This window comes from Silene latifolia, chromosome 10 (genome assembly GCF_048544455.1).
Source record: "Silene latifolia isolate original U9 population chromosome 10, ASM4854445v1, whole genome shotgun sequence".
NCBI classification, from domain to species: domain Eukaryota; kingdom Viridiplantae; phylum Streptophyta; class Magnoliopsida; order Caryophyllales; family Caryophyllaceae; genus Silene; species Silene latifolia.
Window position 1 is genome coordinate 1,094,614 of NC_133535.1, and position 21,221 is coordinate 1,115,834.

The 21,221-nt window shown below is 39.6% G+C and overlaps 1 protein-coding gene across 1 annotated transcript; it reads left to right on the forward strand.

Annotated features, from left to right (window-relative positions):
* Positions 1–1,826: 1,826 nt before the first annotated feature.
* LOC141604624 (L-ascorbate oxidase homolog) lies at positions 1,827–20,282 on the forward strand. The gene is made up of 8 exons (XM_074423053.1): positions 1,827–2,206; positions 2,396–2,505; positions 4,648–4,760; positions 17,660–17,817; positions 17,915–18,014; positions 18,101–18,812; positions 19,222–19,300; positions 19,824–20,282. Exons 1-8 carry the CDS (start codon positions 2,072–2,074, stop codon positions 20,037–20,039), a joined length of 1,623 nt encoding a protein of 540 aa, XP_074279154.1. The 5' UTR covers positions 1,827–2,071; the 3' UTR covers positions 20,040–20,282.
* Positions 20,283–21,221: the final 939 nt, after the last annotated feature.

Here is a 21,221-nt window from a genome sequence, read left to right on the forward strand (position 1 = left end):
TTCTATTTTTTACACTATTCACAAATGCACATTTAATCTCGATTTTCTCTCAATACATAAAGTGAAAATATATTCATGTGAGATCTTGTTTGATTCGTCTTTACGAGTACATTAAAAATATCTAACTTTTATAATTTTTGCAAATACGTAGCTTACGATATTTGCAGCGTAAAACACACGTTGGCAAACGTGAAAAAGCAAAGTGGTAGAGTGAAGTTGAATGAAGGAAGTACTATTCTTTTAAGTCCCACATAAACCTCCCATGTGAGACATCACTAACCTCCAAACTAATGTAATCACGCTTTTTCGTAGGTCCTTCCCACCTTCACCGACACGCCACTTTCCTACTTTTAACCTAAATAAATTCCCCCTTTCCCGACTTCCCGATCTGGTATAAAACTGCTTTATATCATGTTGCGTAATATACAACACATGTATGCGTTTGAATGTCAAATTCAGCTATTTTTATGAAAAATATACTTATTTTTGGCTATAAATAAGATGTTCAGGTATCATACCTTGTCCAAATGTCGAAAGTGAACATGTATGCGCAAGTTAATAACATGAAGAGTCGGAATAACATAGGTTTTATGTTAAAATTTTCTATAAATTAGTGACATTTATACTCATATTATAACTAATAGTATAGTTAGTGAAAAGTAAAAAAAAAAATGTTTCTATAAGGATATTTTGTCATTAATTAGAAATATGTTCTTACAATAACATTTGTGCAAAATTACCTTACAATACTGCTCGGGGGCATGCCTAAATTCCAATTTTGGATGTTAATGAACGCACCAAATTCCAGTTTTGGATGTTAGTGAACACACCATTTGCTTGTAAATTTTCTTTTACATGTTATAGGTATTTTTGTCGCTTATGACTATTTTGTAAATTTGTATTTCATTTATATTTCGTTATATTCCAGAATAACAAATCAGGAAGTTTATTTATTGTCTCTTAAGAATACTGTTTTCTAAGAAATAGGCCCTAATCCAATAGATGTATTCATATATCACATGCAAGTGTTCCTCACTAGAGAAGAAAAAGTATCTAGAAAATGATCTAGTTTATAAACTCCGGCCATCTATTATTAACTAGTTTTGGGATATAACTTTTTTGGATTTATAAAGTGAAACCTTACTCCTCTGTGTATGCGTGACCCTTTAATTTTGTTTAAATTTAATACTAATTTGTGATTGATATTACTCAAACAGGTCGAAATTTGAGTGAGACGATTATATACTCCCTCCCATCCGCACTCAAAGCCAAGGGATTCTGATTCTTTATCACACTTGTTTGCCGATCCCGTTTTTTGTAACTTGCATATCTTTAATTCTGGCATTATTAAAAATTATAAAAATTTGATATTCTTATAGCATTCATGACGATAAATCAAACACGATCTCACATGACTATATTTTGTCTTATAGATTAAGAATAATATCAAAGATTCCCTATGACCATAAATAGTGCCAAAAAGCAACTGTAACCTTTGGTCTGGATAAGAGGGAGTATAAGAATTTGTATTTATTCATTCTTAAGTGTCTTTTAATCATCCTTTTTCATAGCTAAAGAAACCATGTCAAAACTTATACTCTAGGGTGTTCTTGTAAGGAATTCAACATAATTTATTTGCCCTTAGTATACATCTCTAAATTAATAAACATATACATCAGATTTAGTTAAATTTAGTTCAATAACTCCTTATTTTTTTCTTTATATTATTACAACTTGTAGTATACTATTAATGCCACTGCCAGTGTGCCACTAACTGTGAAATCATATTATAAGGACCATTTTAGTTTGAAGTTAATTTGTACTTCATCTCTATTATTTTTGCTGGACCTCTGTATACTTAAATCAACCTACCCCTCCTTTTTCCCTCCCTTTCAAGTTTTAGTCTCCTTTGTCTCTCTGTACCACACTGAGTTTTCCCATCACATAATAATACAATCACATTATACCCTGTTTAATCATAATAAACCTCATTCTATATCAAACAAAAGCTACCAATAAAATCTTCATAAAATTCTTCCCATTATAACTAAAGTAAATAAAGTAACATAAAATGAGTAGAGGAATAATGCAGGCATTGTTATGTCTAGCTTTGTTCTTCTACATTGCTGTAGCTGAATCTCCTTACAGATTTTTTGATTGGAATGTTACATATGGTACAATATACCCTCTTGGTGTTCCTCAACAGGTTGGTCCATTTACTATGGTTTCCTGTATAGTATTTGACGTACTCTTGAGCGGTTTTGAATGATGATTCATGTTAGTCGGCCTCAAATCATTTTGGAATGAAGTAATGCTTTGTTGTTGTTTGTTTGTTGTATATGGTTTTAAATTTCTTAATATTGGGTTAATATTTTCTTATTTGGTTAATGTGCAGGGTATTTTGATTAATGGGCAATTCCCAGGACCGGATATTCATTCAGTGACTAATGATAATCTTATTATCAATGTTCACAACAGTCTTGATGTTCCTTTCCTTATCTCCTGGTAACTTTTTTTTTACTCACTACTTAGCTAACTCACTTGCGTAAATCTATGTTACATGACACTGTTAGGAGTATCTGGTACGGGTTGTGCTCGATTATTAAAAAAATCATATTTTTTTGCTTAGAATTATGCGTCTAGTCACATTCATGTCCGAGTATTGAGTGTCGACGATCACTAAATACGTATTATGAAAAGTCAGAGTAATATAGCGGTTAATAAAAGCCTGCTTGAAATAAAAAGATGACCTTTAGGGATGTTTTGTTTTTTTACTGTCATTATTGGCTGAATAAAACTGCAGTGTAACTTGATTTTAACCTGTTTTTTATTACTGCAAGACTCCTAGTCTGAATTTGTTTATTTTTTGTATGAAAAGAATTTATTGGAGAATCAAGAATGTTATGTTTATGAATTTTCTGGGTTTTAATTGTTTGTTCATCACTCTTTTGTTTTCTTGTTCCACACTTGATTTCAACCATGTACACTGACCCCGTGGCTTTTCCATTACTTCAACTATTTTACATTAGTTTGTGGTTGAAGATTAATGGTTGGGTTTTAAGAGACCGTTTTTTTTTTAGTAAAGTAGTACGGAGTTGTAGAAATACGGAGTATTATTTATGAGATGAGGTCTATACAATATTAATCAGTATCAGTTTAAATAAAGTTCTTGTAGCAATTAGAGAACAAAAAATATACTCCGTAGTAATGTAGTTTGACTTGTTTGACAACCTTGATTTATTTTAATGTAAGATCATCACATACAGGCATTTGAAAAAGAGTAAAGAGAAAGAAGCTAAAGTATATTTGAGGTTACTTAAATAAATAAAGTTTTCATATGAGTTGTTGGCAGAAAAATAAAGGGAGGGTTGATGGGCTTCATATTGCAAATACTTTGCGAAAACAAAGCCGGAGTAACACTTAGATTAGTAACTGAGGTCTGAGGCTAAAGAATAACATGTTTAAATATAGAAATTAAATTCAAGATGTGGGTTTGGATCCAAAAGTTCCTTCTTCTCGTGACTTTTTTAATAGACTGACACCTTTGTTTCTGCTGTTATCTTCAGTAGATTCACCATCACATTCTGTTTTTTATTTGGCTTCTCAGTTGATCTACCTTGAACAGTGAGAATACAGCTTTGAAAAATGCACATAGTGAAAAGAAAATTAATTTTGGAACTTTGAAGGATGGTGTAATTGCATTTGAGGAAACAACAAATGAAATACTGATCTACTATAGTAAATAGATAGTCAGCTAGTCTTGCTATAGACGGATATATCCGTCTATAGCTAAAGACGGGTCAAATAGCTTGAAAGTGGTGACATTTTTGGCCCCCACCACCCCACTTGTTGCTTGTCCTATTAGGAATGTGGTATTGTACTTGACCCGTCTTTAGTTATAGACGAATGTGTGCCATCTATAATGAGATTTTATGATAGTTAAATACTGCTTCGTTTGACTTTTCACACTTAAAAAACATGTTGACTTGATCTACTAAATTTTTCTTAAAAACATTTAGGAGTTAAATTTCAAAAACAATTTCAGGTGATTAAGGTCCCCAATCTTCTGTGAGAAAATTTTAATCTCTTACATTTGGTTCAAAAACAATATTGTATCTCGTTTTTCGCTCTTTCTTTGATTAGGTTGATGCGGAGTACTGGTTAGTTATATACACATGTTTAGTTTTTTTATTATCGTGTCAAGTATTCACCGTCTCTTTATCATTTGTTTACCTTATTTATTCTTTGTGAGAGGTATTTTAGTATGGTAAACAAATGATTGTGGCGGTGGGAGTACTAGTTAGTTATACTCTCAGTTTAGTTCTTGTCGTGCATTCTTTGATGTATCTTCGTCTTTTGACAGCCATAAACTTGATGATAAATGTATTGGATTCAAATGAATGGACATTTATAAGCTTATTTTGAGTGAGCTTTTTAAGTATATGCCTAATTTATAACTCATCTTATTATAGGATAGTCCAAACACTACAGTCTAAACAAGGTTGTGAAAATTGATAGATACATAACATGTGAGTGAATTATTGCTGTACATATGATTCTGTGAGTGTAAGCTAGCCCTAAGTCCAACCATCTACAATTATGGATATTCATTGCTAAATTGGTAATTTGTTCTGATGCATATCTTAGGAATGGAGTTCAGAACAGAAGAAACTCGTATGAAGATGGTGTGTACGGTACAACTTGCCCTATTCCTCCGAGGAAGAACTTCACTTACATTCTTCAAGTCAAGGATCAGATTGGTAGTGATAGAGTCAAGAAGTGTCGAGTCACTAGGGCCTTTTTAGGCCAAGTATGCTTTTAATTAAGGGTCTTTTGTCGGAATCAAGAGTTAATCTTCCCGTCCCGATGATTGTCATAACTAATGCGTTTTGATTCACGTGTGGAGCTGCGTATGAGGATGGAGCCCGGAATCCAAAGAGTGAACCTCTAGCCACACTAGTAGACAAGCAATCATGCGGAGACGACCTCACATGAACCGATTCTGGAGCCGACATCCCTCGCTAGGAAGCATGAAGGCTAAGTAGTGAAGAACTCGTGTTGAGGAAGTGAAGAAATAAATTGTTCCCAGCGGTTTTGGCAGATCGCCACCATCGCCAGCCGATCTCGCCATGGCGATCTGCCCTCCCGACGGCGATCTCGCCGTGCGATCTGCACTCATCCGGCAGATCGACCGTTTGTCTTTGTGCTCGTGACTTTTATTAAGCCCGTTGGCTTAAAATTAAGCCCAAATCCCGTATTACCCTAGATTCGTGTATGCGACCTTATAAATAGTTCACATTTTGGAGACCTAAGAATCATCTTGTTTAGGAGTAATTCAAAAAGGCTTGTGTGTTAAGAAAGCTTGGATTTTTATTAAGGAATTTGTAATCTTTTAGTTTGGATGTTAATCTTTCTTCAATTCTTGGGTTTTACTAAGAAGATGGAAGGCTAATCTCCCTTTTACTTGATGTAATTTAATCAAAGTATCCAACTTTGATGTTGTAAGACTCTTAAAACTCTCTCAATTTATCTATTGTTCTTTCCTTTGTTCTTAAATTCTTATGTTGAGTAGATGAATGTTTGAATTGATCACTCTTGCATCTTATTTACCCATCTATTGCAAATTCTAGAGAAATGGTTTAATCTATCTAGAATTGTTTGGAGCAAACTTGTTATATGTTGATTTGGTTTAAAGGATGCATATTTCAAGTAGGAAATTACATGTCTTTTCTTGCTAGTATGGTTTAATCTAGTAGGATTTGATTCTAGCTTACATCTCTTGGCAAAAGCTTCATGCTCAATTCTAGTCCTTATTCATGGTTTAATGAGTTGTGGTTGGAATTGAAGGACTCACATATATGGTTTAATTGTGTGTGTCAATTTCTTGGGATGATAGTATTGGATAGATAACAATAGAGAGAAAAGAGTCAAACTTTGTCATTGTTGGATTACTAAGAGAGAATTACACCAAGTCTTTCCCATATTTGATTGTTGCACATCTAGTGTTTGTTGTTTTGCTTCTATGATAAGAATTGCATCTTTATTTTCCCTTATTCTACTTCAAAACCCCTTTCTCCATTTATGTCATACTACATGTTAACCATTGTTCATAAGCATTGTTTGTTGATAAATATAATTAGTAGGTCCTTATTGTAGTTAGTATTGTGATTAGTCCATAAAGTCCTAATTAGTTGCTTTATAGTTAAAACTCAAGTCTTTAGTTTAAAAGTTCTTCCCTTGGGTTCGACCCTAACTTGCCAATTTACTACCCTATTGCTTGAAGTTAGTAAAGTTTAGTTAGGCTTATAAATTGTTAATTTGGTAGTTAATTCTAGTATATTAGCGACCTAGTCTTTTTCTTTACCAAATTTTGGCGCCGTTGCCGGGGAAGGGCAACATAGCTAGAACTTGAGTTTGTGAATTTATGTTTAGTTGTTTTATTACTCCTCTTGTTGTTAGAAGTAATAGGAAGTTTTAACTTGTTTGCTTAGTGCGAAGGTTTATGTTTAGCTCCCCACCACACGGTGAATCAACCCCCGTGGAAGAAGACGCTTTTGGAGCATATTCTTGGCTATTCACTAACCCTTGGTACCAAAGACCACCAAGAGAACAAAGAGTAGAAGAACCACCTTTAGAAACCCCTCTTGAAGAAGAACCAATTGAAGTAGAACCAATTGAAGTGGAATACCCACAAATGGCGAATGATACTAGAACTATTAGGGAGCTCCGGGCAAGGAATTATGACACTCAACCTCTTTGCATTGCCTACCCACCCATGGGGGCTAATGCCAACTTTGAATTGAAGGGCTATTTCATTCACAACCTCCCAAAGTTTCATGGACATGCGGGGGATGACCCAAATCGCCATCTTTCCGAATTCCATATGATGTGTGAGGGTGCAATTCCAAATGGTGTCACGGAAGATCAATTTAAGTTGAGAGCTTTCCCATTTTCCCTTCAAGATGCGGCAAAAGATTGGTTGTTTTACCTTCAACCGGGTACAATCCGTACTTGGAAGGACATGAAGGCGGCTTTTCTTGAGAAATACTACCCCGACTCAAGACATAACCATGCAAAGAAAGCCATCACTTCTCCGGAGCAAGATGCAAGTGAGAGCTTATATGAGTATTGGGAGAGGTTCAAGAAATTAGTTGCTCAATGTCCTTACCATGGCCTTAGTGGTGATGACCTTTTGGTCAACTTTTGTGATGGTCTTACCGTACAATACCAAATCATGGTTAATTCCGCTACGGGTGGTGGAGTTGACAATTATTCCGTGGCGGAGGCAAATGAGATCATAGAAAAGTTGGCCGCTAGCACAAGGAACTATGGAAGAAGCCGAGTGTCAAAGAATATTAACTCCATTGAGACACCTTCTCCTTCCTCCCACAAGCTTGAGAAAACCGTGGATGATCTCACAAAAATGGTTGCTCAACTAGTGGGGAACAATCAAGGAGGAGCACAAGGATCTAATGTGGAATGCAATTTTTGTCAAGGGCCACACCCAATGGAAACTTGTCCCATCATGGAAGAGCAAGGAATAAGCAAGGAGAATGTGAGTGCCATGATGCACGGTCAATACAACTCTAGGAACCCCAATGGGGGAGGGTATTATAAGTATGATCCGAGTGGCAATACTTACAACATTGGGTCAAGGGACAATCCAAACCTTAGTTAGGGAGGAGATACCTCCAAGAGCTTCCAAAATGGTCAATTCAACCACTTGAAGAACTCCAACTCTCAAGGACAAAACTCCAATTACCAAAGAAACAACAATCATCAACAAGCCAAGGGAGGATCCTTCCAATTTGGAAACCAAGGACAACAAGGGAATTTCCAAGGTAACCACAAGAACTTCCAACAAGGAGGGGGCTCTTCCTCCCAAGGAAATGAAGATTTGTCTACAAATGAGATGTTTAAGATGATCATGAAAGGGCAAGCCGAAAATACCAAGAGGTTTGACAAAATGGATGCGGATAAAATTTCAAGTGATGCTAGGGTGAAGAACCTTGAAATCCAACTTGGCCAACTTGCACAAGAAATGGCCAAGAACAATCAAAGGAACTCTAACTCAATTCCATCTACAACATTTCCACCAAAGGAAAATGCAAGCTCCATGACTTTGAGAAAGGGGAGAACCCTAGAATCTCCCCCGAAGAAGAAGAGGAAAGCCAAGTCACATGAGAGAGTCATTGACATTGAGGAACAAGTTGAAGAAGAGCTAGTGGTTGAGAAAGAGAAAGAGACACCCTCTAGAGCTAGTGGGGAAGAGGAGAAGACTCCCTTGAGGAATGACAAAGAAAAGAGTGAAAGCAACAAAGCCAAGGATCATGTTGAGGAGATCGAGAGAGAGTATGTTGTGGAGGTACCTTTTCCTAGTGCTCTCACACATTCTAAAAGTGTCGCAAGAGATGAGGATCTCTATGAAACTTTTAGGAAGTGTGAAGTAAATATCCCTTTGCTAAATCTTTTGAAAGGTGTACCTAGGTATGCAAAGTTTCTCAAGGAACTTTGCACACCTAGGAGAAGCCCAAGGAAGGGAACCCAAAGAGTAAGGGTAAGTGAACATGTTTCCGCAATTTTTAAAAAATCACTTCCCAAAAAGTGTGGAGACCCGGGAATGTTCACCATACCATGCTCTATTGGGGACAAAAGTTTCACTCATGCTATGTTAGACCTTGGTGCATCAATCAATGTTATGCCATATGCCCTTTATGAGACTTTGGGACTTCCACCATTGAACAAAACCGATGTAGTGATCCAACTTGCGGATCGCTCAAACATATACCCAAAGGGGATGGTGGAGGATGTGTTGGTAGAGGTAGATCACTTAACCTTCCCGGCCGACTTCTATGTTCTTGACATGGAAGCCGACTCGAGGGCCACTCCAATCCTTTTGGGGAGGCCTTTTATGAAGACCTCTAAAACCAAGATTGATGTGTCTAATGGGAACCTCACTATGGAATTTGATGGAAGGAAACTCACGTACAACATCTATGATGCTATGAAACAACCTAGTGATTCACATTCATGTTATTTCTTAGACATCATTGAACCAATTACCTCTCAAATTTATATGTTGTGTCATAGGGACCCACTTGAGGTGGCCCTCACTAACAATATCGAGAAAGAAGGGTTGCGGTTTTTGTTGTCCAATGATGTGCAGGATTATGTCGACAAGTTAGAGGAGGAAGTAACCCTTGATGATAATCAAATGGAAAAGATAGAGGACGGAATCAGGGGGTTTCAGCAGACTGCCAAACCCACCGCAGTCTGCCACGGCAGTCTGCCAGACCCTAGGCAGTCTGCCATGGCAGTCTGCCACCCCCTAGGCAGTCTGCCAAATCCCCTGTTTCCCGAATACTTGTTTTGCTTGAAGACAAATCCTAATTACCCCAACTTCCTTCCCCTAGAAGCCTCCCTTGAAAGACCACTTCCTTCCATCATTAAGCCACCCACCCCCAATCTAAAGCCACTCCCCGACCACTTGAAGTATGTGTTTCTCGGAGAAAACAACACTCTACCTCTCATCATTTCAAACCAACTTGAGGGTGATCAAGAGAGGAGGTTGGTGGATGTTTTGCAAAAGTACAAAGGAGCATTTGGATGGAGCATCGCGGATATCAAGGGGATAAGTCCAAGCACTTGCATGCATAAGATTCGATTGGAAAAGGATGCAAAACCCGTCCGGCAACCACAACGGAGGCTCAATCCACCCATGATGGAAGTTGTCAAGGAGGAAATTATCAAACTTCTCCAAATGGGTATTATTTTTCCTATTAGTGACTCTCAATGGGTAAGTCCTACTCAAGTTGTGCCAAAGAAGGGAGGGGTGACGGTAATCAAAAACACTCAAGGGGCATTGATCCCCACCCGTTTGCAAACGGGATGGAGGGTGTGTATTGATTATCGCCGCCTCAACCAAGTCACTTGGAAGGACCATTTCCCCTACCCTTTCTAGATCAAATGCTAGAGAGGTTAGGTGGGAAAGAGTATTATTGCTTTTTGGATGGATATTCCGGGTATTTTCAAATCCCCATTCACCCGGAGGATCAATCCAAAACAACCTTTACTTGCCCATTTGGTACTTATGCTTACCGCCGCATGCCTTTTGGATTGTGCAATGCCCCCGGCACTTTCCAACGATGCATGATGAGCATTTTCTCGGACTATGTGGAGCGTATTTTGGAAGTTTTCATGGATGACTTCACCATCCATGGGGACTCATTTGACTCGTGTCTAGACCACCTCGCTATGGTCCTATCACGGTGCATAGACTCTCACCTCATTTTAAATTCTGAAAAGTGTCACTTGATGGTGAGTAGTGGAATCGTGTTAGGGCACATAGTGTCGAAAAGAGGGATTGAGGTGGATACGGCAAAGGTGGATGTGATTAAAACCTTACCGTATCCATCTAATACTCGAGACGTGAGGTCGTTCTTGGGCCACGCGGGTTTTTATCGAAGGTTTATAAAAGATTTCTCCAAAATAGCTAACCCCTTGTGCAAACTTTTGCACAAGGATGTGGATTTCGTGTTTGATGATCATTGTAGGGAAGCATTTGACTTGTTGAAGGAGAGACTTATATCGGCCCCAATCATTCAAGCACCCAAGTGGGATCGTCCTTTTGAGATCATGACCGATGCAAGTGATTTTGCCATTGGAGCCGTATTGGGACAAAAGGATGACAAAGCTTCATATGTGATCCAATATGCTTCATCTCTCTTGAATGATGCTCAACGGAACTACACCGTCACCGAGAAGGAATTCTTGGCGGTGGTGTATGCTCTAGAGAAGTTCCGCCCATACTTACTAGGAGTCAAGGTGATTGTCTATACCGATCACAAATCCATCACTCAACTTGTGAGCAAGAAAGACACCAAACCAAGATTAATGAGGTGGGTTCTCCTACTTAGTGAGTTTGACATAGAGATAAGAGAGAAAAAGGGATTGACAAATGTGGTGGCCGACCACCTAAGCCGACTACAACTTGATGATCAACAAATGCAACGAATGGGGGTAGTCGATGGGAGTTTGCCTCATGAATCTCTCTATAGTTTGAGGATGACGGAGCCATGGTATGCCAACTTGGTGAACTACATGGTGACTAAGAAGTTTCCCACTTCTCTTTCATCTAGTCAAAGGAACAAGATCAAGTCCGATTCTCGGTTCTATATATGGGATGAGCCATATTTGTGGAAAATGTGCCAAGACCAAGTCATCCGCCGTTGTGTGCCGGATGTAGAAATCCCGTCCATCCTAAAGCATTGCCACGAGTACGCTTGTGGGGGTCACTTTGGGCCGCAAAGAACGGCACGTAAAATCCTTGAGTGCGGTTTTTATTGGCCCAAGTTGTTTAAAGATGCTCATATCTTCGTTACTACTTGTGATAGATGCCAACGTTTCGGCAACATATCACGTAGGAACGAAATGCCCCAACAACCGATGCTCTACTTGGAAATTTTTGATGTTTGGGGAATAGACTTTATGGGACCATTCCCTAATTCCTATGGATATATCTACATCCTCTTGGCGGTCGACTACGTGTCTAAGTGGGTGGAAGCTATCCCCACCAAGTGTGATGATGCAAAAACGGTGCAAGCATTTGTCAAAAGCAATATATTTTCAAGATTCGGCTTCCCAAAAGCCATTGTGAGTGATAGGGGGACTCATTTTTGTAACAAGGTGATCTCAACCTTGCTTCAAAAATATGGTGTGCTTCACAAAGTTTCTACGGCATATCACCCCCAAACAAATGGCCAAGCGGAAGTCTCTAACCGGGAAGTTAAACACATCTTGGAAAGAACGGTCAATCCCGACCGCAAGGATTGGAGCAAGAGGCTTGAAGATGCTCTATGGGCTTATAGAACGGCCTATAAGACCCCAATCGACATGTCCCCATATAGGCTAATTTATGGGAAAGGATGCCACCTCCCCGTAGAGGTGGAGCACAAGGCCTATTGGGCAATTAAAGCTTTTAATCAAAATATCGATGAGGCGGGATTGCACCGAAAGCTTCAAATACAAGAATTGGAAGAGCTTAGGCACAATGCCTATGACAATGCTAGCATCTACAAGGAAAAGGCTCGGTCTTGGCATGACAAGATGGTCACAAGACGAGTTTTCAAAGAGGGAGAAGATGTGTTGGTTTTTCAAAGTCGCCTCAAGAATTTTCCCGGCAAGTTGAGGTCAAAGTGGTTTGGACCCTACAAAGTCAAGAAGGTTTTTCCCCACGGAGCGGTGGAGGTTGAAGACCCGACCTCGGGGAAGGTGATAAAGGTAAATGGGCATAGGTTGAAGAAGTACTACAAAGGAATCGAATTACAAGGTGAAGAGGATCTTCTTTTAGAAGATCCAATTTATAAAGCTTGACTCTCCAACTTTGACTAAGTCGAGCCATCGACGTTAAAAATACGGCACAAATTTGTAAATATTCTCTTTTAGTGTAGAATTCCCGTTTTCATAGCTAGAATTTACATTCACGTCATTTATCATTCCGTTATTTACATTCTTATTGATAAATTGCATTAACCTTCATGAAGTTACTAATCATTCTATAAAGTGTGAAGTCGATTTTTACATCACCTCGGAAGGCGTGTCATTGGTGAAGTGACGGAAATGTGGAAAGGAATTTGAATGGGGGCGTGTCAAGAAGAAGAGAAAGGTAGAGGTGAAGCATTTTTGAGCAAAATTTTGGTTTGATACCAAAATTTAGCTCACAAAAAAATTGCGACATCGACCCTTTTGCATCAAAACCCCTCGGCGATCTGCCACGGCGAGTCTGCAAAAGCACGGCGATCTGCCGTTTTTACTCTGATGCCAGATTACTCTAAAAATACCCACGAATGTCCTATTGTTCCTCATTTCAAATTTCAAAACCTCACACCCCAATCTCCCTTCAATCACCCTATTCCCACCCAAATCACCCAAAATCCTTACCAACTTTCAAAGAAATCTTCAATCCTTCAATCATTAAGCCTCCATCATCCCCTCACAACACACAAAATACCTTTGATTTCACCCAAACTCAGAAATTTTCCCCAAATTTTGAAGAACCCTAACTTTGAAGATCTCAAATTTCAAGCTTCTAGAGTGGAATTCAAGGGTCTAAGTCGGGTTTTTGAGCAACTAGGAGCAACAAGGAGCATTATTTTTGTGGAATTCGGGGAGGTATAACAACCAAACTCTACTTCCATTTTTCTTACTCTCTTATAATTCGATTTTCTTCTTGTTTTAGAAGAATTAGTTGGATTAGTTGTCGCCTATTGATGTTATAGTTGTTGTTGGTGGAAAACTTTTCTGGGTGAGGCTTGACAAACATCAAACACAAGCTTTTGAATTCATCTTAAGCTAGTGCACACCAAGTGTTTGGTGAATTGTCTCAAAGAGTGAAAAATTTTTTGAGTGCCCTATTTTGTGTTGGTTGTGTTGTATCATTTCTCTTGTAGGTACGAACATGTCAAGCTTGAACCCATTCCGAAGACCAAACAAGAAAAGGGTTGTAGAGGAAGCCGAACATGGGGAGGAACCAATTTTTACCGGGGGGGAAGGGTTAGATGCCAACCAACTCAAAATCTTTCAAAAACTTGGCCTTCACCAAAAACAACCTATCAAAACCACCCGTTTCCTTTCCCCCGAGACTCTCAATGACCTAGGCATGGGCACTCTCGCCCGGTCTATGCTTGCTAAGGTAGGTTTAGAAGACTACTTTGATGATGGGTTATGGGATTACACATACACCTCCTACACCCGAGAGTTCCTTTCGACCTTGACGGAGTGTAATGTGGCGGAGGGTAGAGAGAAAAAAATCCGATTTCGAGTGAATGGCAAGTGGCATACCCTCACCCATACCCAAGTAAGAGAAGTCTTGTCCATCTCCAAAGCCCCGTCCCCCATTCTCATGGCCGGGAATCGGAGTGATGCGGCTTGGACCGAGATGGTGGGACCCAAAAATGCCGCCCATGCCAATATGATTTCCTATTGCACCAACCCCGTAGTCCAACTCCTTACCCGCTTCATCACCACCATCTTCTATGCTATAGGAGAACCAACTAAGGTCAATGCCAAAATCCGAGCTACCATGTGGACCATGCTCCCGGAAGGGGTAGGAGTGCCCGATTGGGTACAATTATTTATTGATGCATGCATGGTCCACAAGACCAAGAGTTCGGGAGGGAGTATAAATTGCGGGGGAGCAATCACATTCTTTGTCACGCATTTTGATGGGGACATTGATGAGTCCCAAGACGTCTTCAAGACTAAAGGTCTTCCCTATTACAATGACATGGTCCTTGAGGAGTGTAAGATGTTCAAGAAGGTGAAAGATGAACCCCTTAAGGGGTATTGGTTGGGTCCCGACAAACAAAAATATTTGAGGCTTCCGAGGCCTAGCAATTCTCCTTTGCCAAGTGGCACCCATGGTAGGAACTTCTTTTGTCGGATGGATATTTCGGACTTTGCCTCCGATGAGGATGAAGAGGAGGCAACCAATGACCCTCCCGTGGACATGGACACCCCCATGAATGAAGCGGGGGAGGGGTCTCACGCACCGGTTGCTCCTTGGCAACAAAGTATGTACGACTATTTCAAGGAGACTAGAGAGGTGTTCACTACCATAAGTGGGCGTGTGGAGAATCTCCAATCTTGGCAACAACAACAAACACCAAGGTTGGAGAATCTTGACCAATGGAGAAGTGTGGTTGATGATAGGGGGAAGTTGATAGAGGAGGCCGCAACAAATCAAACGGCTTTGATGAGGGAAATGATTGCTAACCAAGAGGCTAACCGTGTTTGGCAACAACAACTTGACCAAACAATGACGGCCAATGCCAACATGTGGAAGGAGCAAAATGAGTGGAGAGGCCAAATGGACCAACAATTTGGGGTCCAAAATGAAAGATATCAAGAGTATGTCGAAGATTCATACTATGATGCAAGGACCCAAGAAGACACACTTGGGATAGTTAGTGGTCTATTTGGCATGTCTCTCCACCCCACCATCCCACCCTCTATCACCCAAGAAGATGTGGACCAACAATATGCCCGGGCAATAAGAGAAAGAGAAAGAAGAGAAAGAAGGTGGAAGAACCAAGGCACCGATGATCAAGGGGGTGCCTCGGGTTCTCATTGAAGAAGAAGAAGTGTTTGCCTCCTCCACATTGGGGACAATGTGGAATGTAAGTGTGGGGGAGGAATTTGGATTGTATTATATGTAAATTTCTTGTTGGTTAATTCAAAAAAAAAAAAAAAAAAAAAAAAAAAAAAAAAAAAAACGAAAATCCCGGCTAGGTGAAAACCCACAAGGGTGGGCGCCTAGGCAAGATTGGGAAGGTGGCCGAGGACGGGATGAAAACCCGAAAGGGCATTCCGGGTAAAATGAAGAAATGAGTTGCGAGCCACCATGAGGGGAAAGGAAAAGCTAAGGTGAAAACCCGAAAGGGCACCTTAGGCAAAATGAGGGATTTTCACCAAAAAAATTGAAAAATTGAAAATTGTAACACCAAAAAGATGGAGGGATAAGAAGGGAGTGATAAGGAGGGTCTTGGAAGGAGGCTAGAATAGGATTTAATTTCTTTTTGAGTCACAAAACTTGTCCCAAATCGGTGGATTTTTGCTTTGGCTACTTTGGTTGTTGATTTATTTCGGAGTGTGGCCAACCAAGTAGCATGATCATACCTAGCTTGGAGTAATAAGGGGGTGATATAAGTGGTGAATTAGGATGGTTTAGGAGTTGCTTAGGCCACTTTGCTTACACCTTGGGATAAGGTGAGAGTGGCCATCTCTTGTTGGCGATATAAGAAGGGTGGAGTTGAGTAATGAGTCGGAGTTGGGGTCATGTCGTGTCTTGTGCGAGGGATGATATAAGGAGGACGAGTGAGAGAAGAGTTTGTGTCACCTTTGAGTCTAGATTTTCTCTTTAATTGGTGGTAGTTCAAGAGGGAGATATAAGGAGGAAGAGGTGAGGGAAGAGTGGTCATTCTCTCCTACACCCGCTTGTGGACTTGCCGAATGCTTTCTTGAGTTTTACTCGGGACGAGCAAAAGTCCAAGTGTGGGGGAGTTTGATAGAGTCAAGAAGTGTCGAGTCACTAGGGCCTTTTTAGGCCAAGTATGCTTTTAATTAAGGGTCTTTTGTCGGAATCAAGAGTTAATCTTCCCGTCCCGATGATTGTCATAACTAATGCGTTTTGATTCACGTGTGGAGTCGCGTATGAGGATGGAGCCCGGAATCCAAAGAGTGAACCTCTAGCCACACTAGTAGACAAGCAATCATGCGGAGACGACCTCACATGAACCGATTCTGAGCCGACATCCCTCGCTAGGAAGCATGAAGGCTAAGTAGTGAAGAACTCGTGTTGAGGAAGTGAAGAAATAAATTGTTCCGGGCGGTTTTGGCAGACTGCCACCATCAGCAGCAGTCTGCCATGGCAGTCTGCCCTCCAGACGGCAGTCTGCCGTGGCAGTCTGCCACTCATCCGGCAGACTGCCGTTGTGCTGTGCTCGTGACTTTTATTAAGCCCGTTGGCTTAAAATTAAGCCCAAATCCCGTATTACCCTAGATTCGTGTATGCGGCCTTATAAATAGTTCACATTTTGGAGACCTAAGAATCATCTTGTTTAGGAGTAATTCAAAAAGGCTTGTGTGTTAAGAAAGCTTGGATTTTTATTAAGGAATTTGTAATCTTTTAGTTTGGATGTTAATCTTTCTTCAATTCTTGGGTTTTACTAAGAAGATGGAAGGCTAATCTCCCTTTTACTTGATGTAATTTAATCAAAGTATCCAACTTTGATGTTGTAAGACTCTTAAAACTCTCTCAATTTATCTATTGTTCTTTCCTTTGTTCTTAAATTCTTATGTTGAGTAGATGAATGTTTGAATTGATCACTCTTGCATCTTATTTACCCATCTATTGCAAATTCTAGAGAAATGGTTTAATCTATCTAGAATTGTTTGGAGCAAACTTGTTATATGTTGATTTGGTTTAAAGGATGCATATTTCAAGTAGGAAATTACATGTCTTTTCTTGCTAGTATGGTTTAATCTAGTAGGATTTGATTCTAGCTTACATCTCTTGGCAAAAGCTTCATGCTCAATTCTAGTCCTTATTCATGGTTTAATGAGTTGTGGTTGGAATTGAAGGACTCACATATATGGTTTAATTGTGTGTGTCAATTTCTTGGGATGATAGTATTGGATAGATAACAATAGAGAGAAAAGAGTCAAACTTTGTCATTGTTGGATTACTAAGAGAGAATTACACCAAGTCTTTCCCATATTTGATTGTTGCACATCTAGTGTTTGTTGTTTTGCTTCTATGATAAGAATTGCATCTTTATTTTCCCTTATTCTACTTCAAAACCCCTTTCTCCATTTATGTCATACTACATGTTAACCATTGTTCATAAGCATTGTTTGTTGATAAATATAATTAGTAGGTCCTTATTGTAGTTAGTATTGTGATTAGTCCATAAAGTCCTAATTAGTTGCTTTATAGTTAAAACTCAAGTCTTTAGTTTAAAAGTTCTTCCCTTGGGTTCGACCCTAACTTGCCAATTTACTACCCTATTGCTTGAAGTTAGTAAAGTTTAGTTAGGCTTATAAATTGTTAATTTGGTAGTTAATTCTAGTATATTAGCGACCTAGTCTTTTTCTTTACCAGGTAGCTTCTACTACTTCCCATCTCTCGGATTTCACAAGGCTGCCGGTGGTTTTGGTGGCATCAGAATACTTAGCAGGCCTCTCATTCCCGTCCCTTTCCCCCAACCTGCGGATGATTACACTGTTCTTATTGGAGACTGGTACAAATCTAATCACACGGTAATTTCCGCACCTCCTGTTTTTACGATAAGGAATATTGCTCCGTACACTAAGTCATTTTTAACAAGCGATGATGAATTTTGTTGGTGGATTGTAGGTTTTGCAACGGATCCTCGACGGTGGACATAAACTCCCATTCCCAGATGGAATCTTAATTAATGGACGTGGAAACGGCGCCACTTTCAACGTACAACAAGGTTTGCTTAGTAGAAATTGGAAAATGAGAATTAACCAACGCATATATCATATGCTAAACCTGATCTATTTTTTCCACTTTTGACAGGGAAGACAATCAGGTTGAGGATCTCCAATGTTGGATTACAGAACTCTCTTAACTTCCGCATTCAAGGTCACACAATGAAGTTAGTGGAAGTGGAGGGGACTCACACCGTCCAAACAACATTCTCCTCGTTAGATGTGCACGTGGGGCAGTCCTACTCAGTGCTTGTGACAGCCGATCAGCCTGCCCATGACTATTACGTTGTCGTCTCATCGCGTTTCACTAATCCTGTCCTCACCACAACCGGCATCCTTCGCTATGCAAACTCCGCAGGCTCAGCCTCTGGCCCAATTCCTGGTGGACCTACGATCCAAATTGACTGGTCCCTCAATCAGGCCCGTGCAATCAGGACCAATCTTACAGCTAGTGGGCCTAGGCCAAACCCACAAGGGTCGTACCATTATGGAATGATCAACACAACCAGGACTATTAGGCTGCAGAATTCAGCAGGCCAAGTGAATCGCAAGCAAAGATACGCACTCAACAGTGTGTCATTTGTCCCGGGTGATACTCCTCTCAAACTTGCAGACTTCTTTAAGATCGGAGGAGTTTTCCGGGTTGGAAGTATCTCGGATTATCCTACTGGCGGGGGAATCTACCTTGATACTGCTGTTATGGGTGCTGACTACAGATCTTTTGTTGAGATAGTGTTTGAGAACTCTGAAAATATAGTTCACAGCTATCATTTGGATGGTTACAGCTTTTTTGTTGTTGGGTAAGTTCATTATTTCAGCTTCTCACATCTGTTGGCTCTATTGTTTGAAAATAGGTCATTGGGTGCGGTTTATGACCGGTTTATGTTTTTACTAGTGTGTCGTTATTGGGTCATTTCAAGTACGGTATTTAATTATTAGGTCATTTTCATGAGGTCTTGTCAATTAGGTTGAATGAATTTGGCCGGGTCTGTTTTACGACATCCAACTATAACAAGACCTTCGTGATATATGTCAGATGGTTTGTTGGTTGTCAAATTACCGGGTCACCGCAATATTTTTTGGCAACATTAAGTGAAGTTTCCAATTTGTGTCTAATTAGCCATTTCTTGTATTAGGGTCGACTTTTGTTAGGTCTAACTGTGAAATGTAAAAGACCTTGTTTGATCATAATCTGTTTTTGGAACACAGGATGGATGGCGGAAAGTGGTCACAAAGTAGTAGAAATCAGTACAATCTGCATGATGCAGTTTTCCGTAGCACCACCCAGGTAATTAAATCATTTCAGTATTCTTGTTGGCCAGATTTTCTATCATAACAGGACTAGACCTGGCAAACAGAACGGGTCACAAACCCTTCAACCCAAACCCGACCCGTCTAAATCTCGTGTCGTGTTCGTGTCGACCCACTTACATAAATGGGTCATCAAGCCTCAACCCTAACCCGCTAATATCGTGTCGGGTTCGGGTCGGGTTTTCGTGTCATGTCAATATTTGGAAAGTTTTAAGTATATTTATGTGATGAAAGATAAAAAAAATTAGGATTAATTTATTAAACAGGTCATTCGTGTCGGGTTCGTGTTTAGAGAGCTCAACCCAAACCCGACCCAATTAAATATCGTGTCGTGTTCGTGTCGACCCACTTACATAAATGGGTCATTGAGCCTCAACCCAAACCCGTTAATTTCGTGTCGGGTTCGTGTCGTGTTTTCGTGTCGTGTCATTATTTGCCAGCTCTAAACAGGACATATGAAAGTGATTGAGATTGGTAACAATAAATCCTCTATAATGCAGGTGTATCCAAAGTCATGGACTGCAATATGGGTGGCACTAGACAATGTAGGTATGTGGAACCTGAGGTCCGAGTTCTGGGCACGACAATACCTAGGACAACAATTCTACCTTCGGGTCTATACAACTTCGACATCCCTAAGAGATGAGTTTCCAATCCCTAAGAATGCTCTTACTTGCGGAAGAGCTGCTGGCAGGCACACAAGGCCGCTCGCCTAAGCTAGCTTTTGGTCTGATTCGCGTAGGCGTATTCTTATTATAGGTATTGTGATTGTGATTGAGATTACGCAAAGAGAAAGCAAAGCTTTTGCTTTAATTTGCGGTTGGTTGTATTTTTAGGTGCTGCAAGTAGGCTATTAGTACTAATTAGCAGCCTTCAGCGAGCTTGTATCATTTATACTACCTTGCAACGACCTCCTCTCAAGGTCGTATTCTTTCTAAATTATTTGACCATTTGTGTAATTGCACGTCTTTCTAAATTATTTGACCATTTGTGAGTTATGACGGTACCACAACCGATTTAAATAATCTTAAAAAGGAAAAGTGGGTTGTGAGACGTAAGCAAGAGCTACCGAAACTAGGATGATTATAAATCACCTTATAACATCCTTGCGGATGTGAAAGGTCAACGAAAATTAAAGAATTTTCATTTACCACGAAGTAACCAAAAGATAAAAGGGTATAAAGAACGACTCTCCTCGAAAAAGAACGTCACTTTAATATCCCCATAAAGGACATTACAAACAAACGTAGTTAAAACCAATTCTACAAATAAAAAACACCAAATATTAGCTCAAACCAGTAACATAAACTCATTCGAACATGCTCATAATCATGAGTTGAGTTTAACTCTGACCTTATGGGATGGGCTTGCTTCAATTTATCAACAACTCAATGCAAATAGACAATTAAAACGATAGATGATAAAGCAGACTGCCAAATTAAATTAAACTGCCAAATTTGTAGGAAAAGCACAAAGGAAAGGTGTACATCAATTCCAAAGGAAACAAAGAGAGATCTAGACCAAAAATTAATTTCAAATTTCAATGTATCCAAAAGGATTAAAAGGTACAAACACAAACTCAAATACTTTAATTGTAATATCAACAATGATTTGATATAATCAATTTGAAGATGAATTCTTAAAATTTTGCTCTTTAATCCTTAATTTAAAATTTTAAACCATCTTTAACTAAGACATGTGACTAAAAAAACTCTCCTAGGCTAGAATGGAGAGTAAAATATAGTCTAATCTTCAAGATGGTGAAAATCAAGAAAGAAAACTGATTTATTTTTCAATTAAAGGAATAAAAAAAGACCAGAAATCTACATAACCATACCCATGGTGAAGAAAAAAATATGATTATGAAGGAAGGGACTTAAAGAAGAGAGGAAGTCTGG

What these genes read in the sequence shown, in the direction of transcription:
- LOC141604624 (XM_074423053.1), top strand. Translation starts at nt 2,072, where the DNA reads ATGAGTAGAGGAATAATGCAGGCATTGTTATGTCTAGCTTTGTTCTTC. An exon ending in TCAAGTCAAGGATCAGATTG is followed by an intron (nt 4,761 to 17,659) that starts GTAGTGATAGAG and finishes TTTCTTTACCAG; the next exon opens with GTAGCTTCTACTACTTCCCA. An exon ending in TACAGCTTTTTTGTTGTTGG is followed by an intron (nt 18,813 to 19,221) that starts GTAAGTTCATTA and finishes TTTGGAACACAG; the next exon opens with GATGGATGGCGGAAAGTGGT.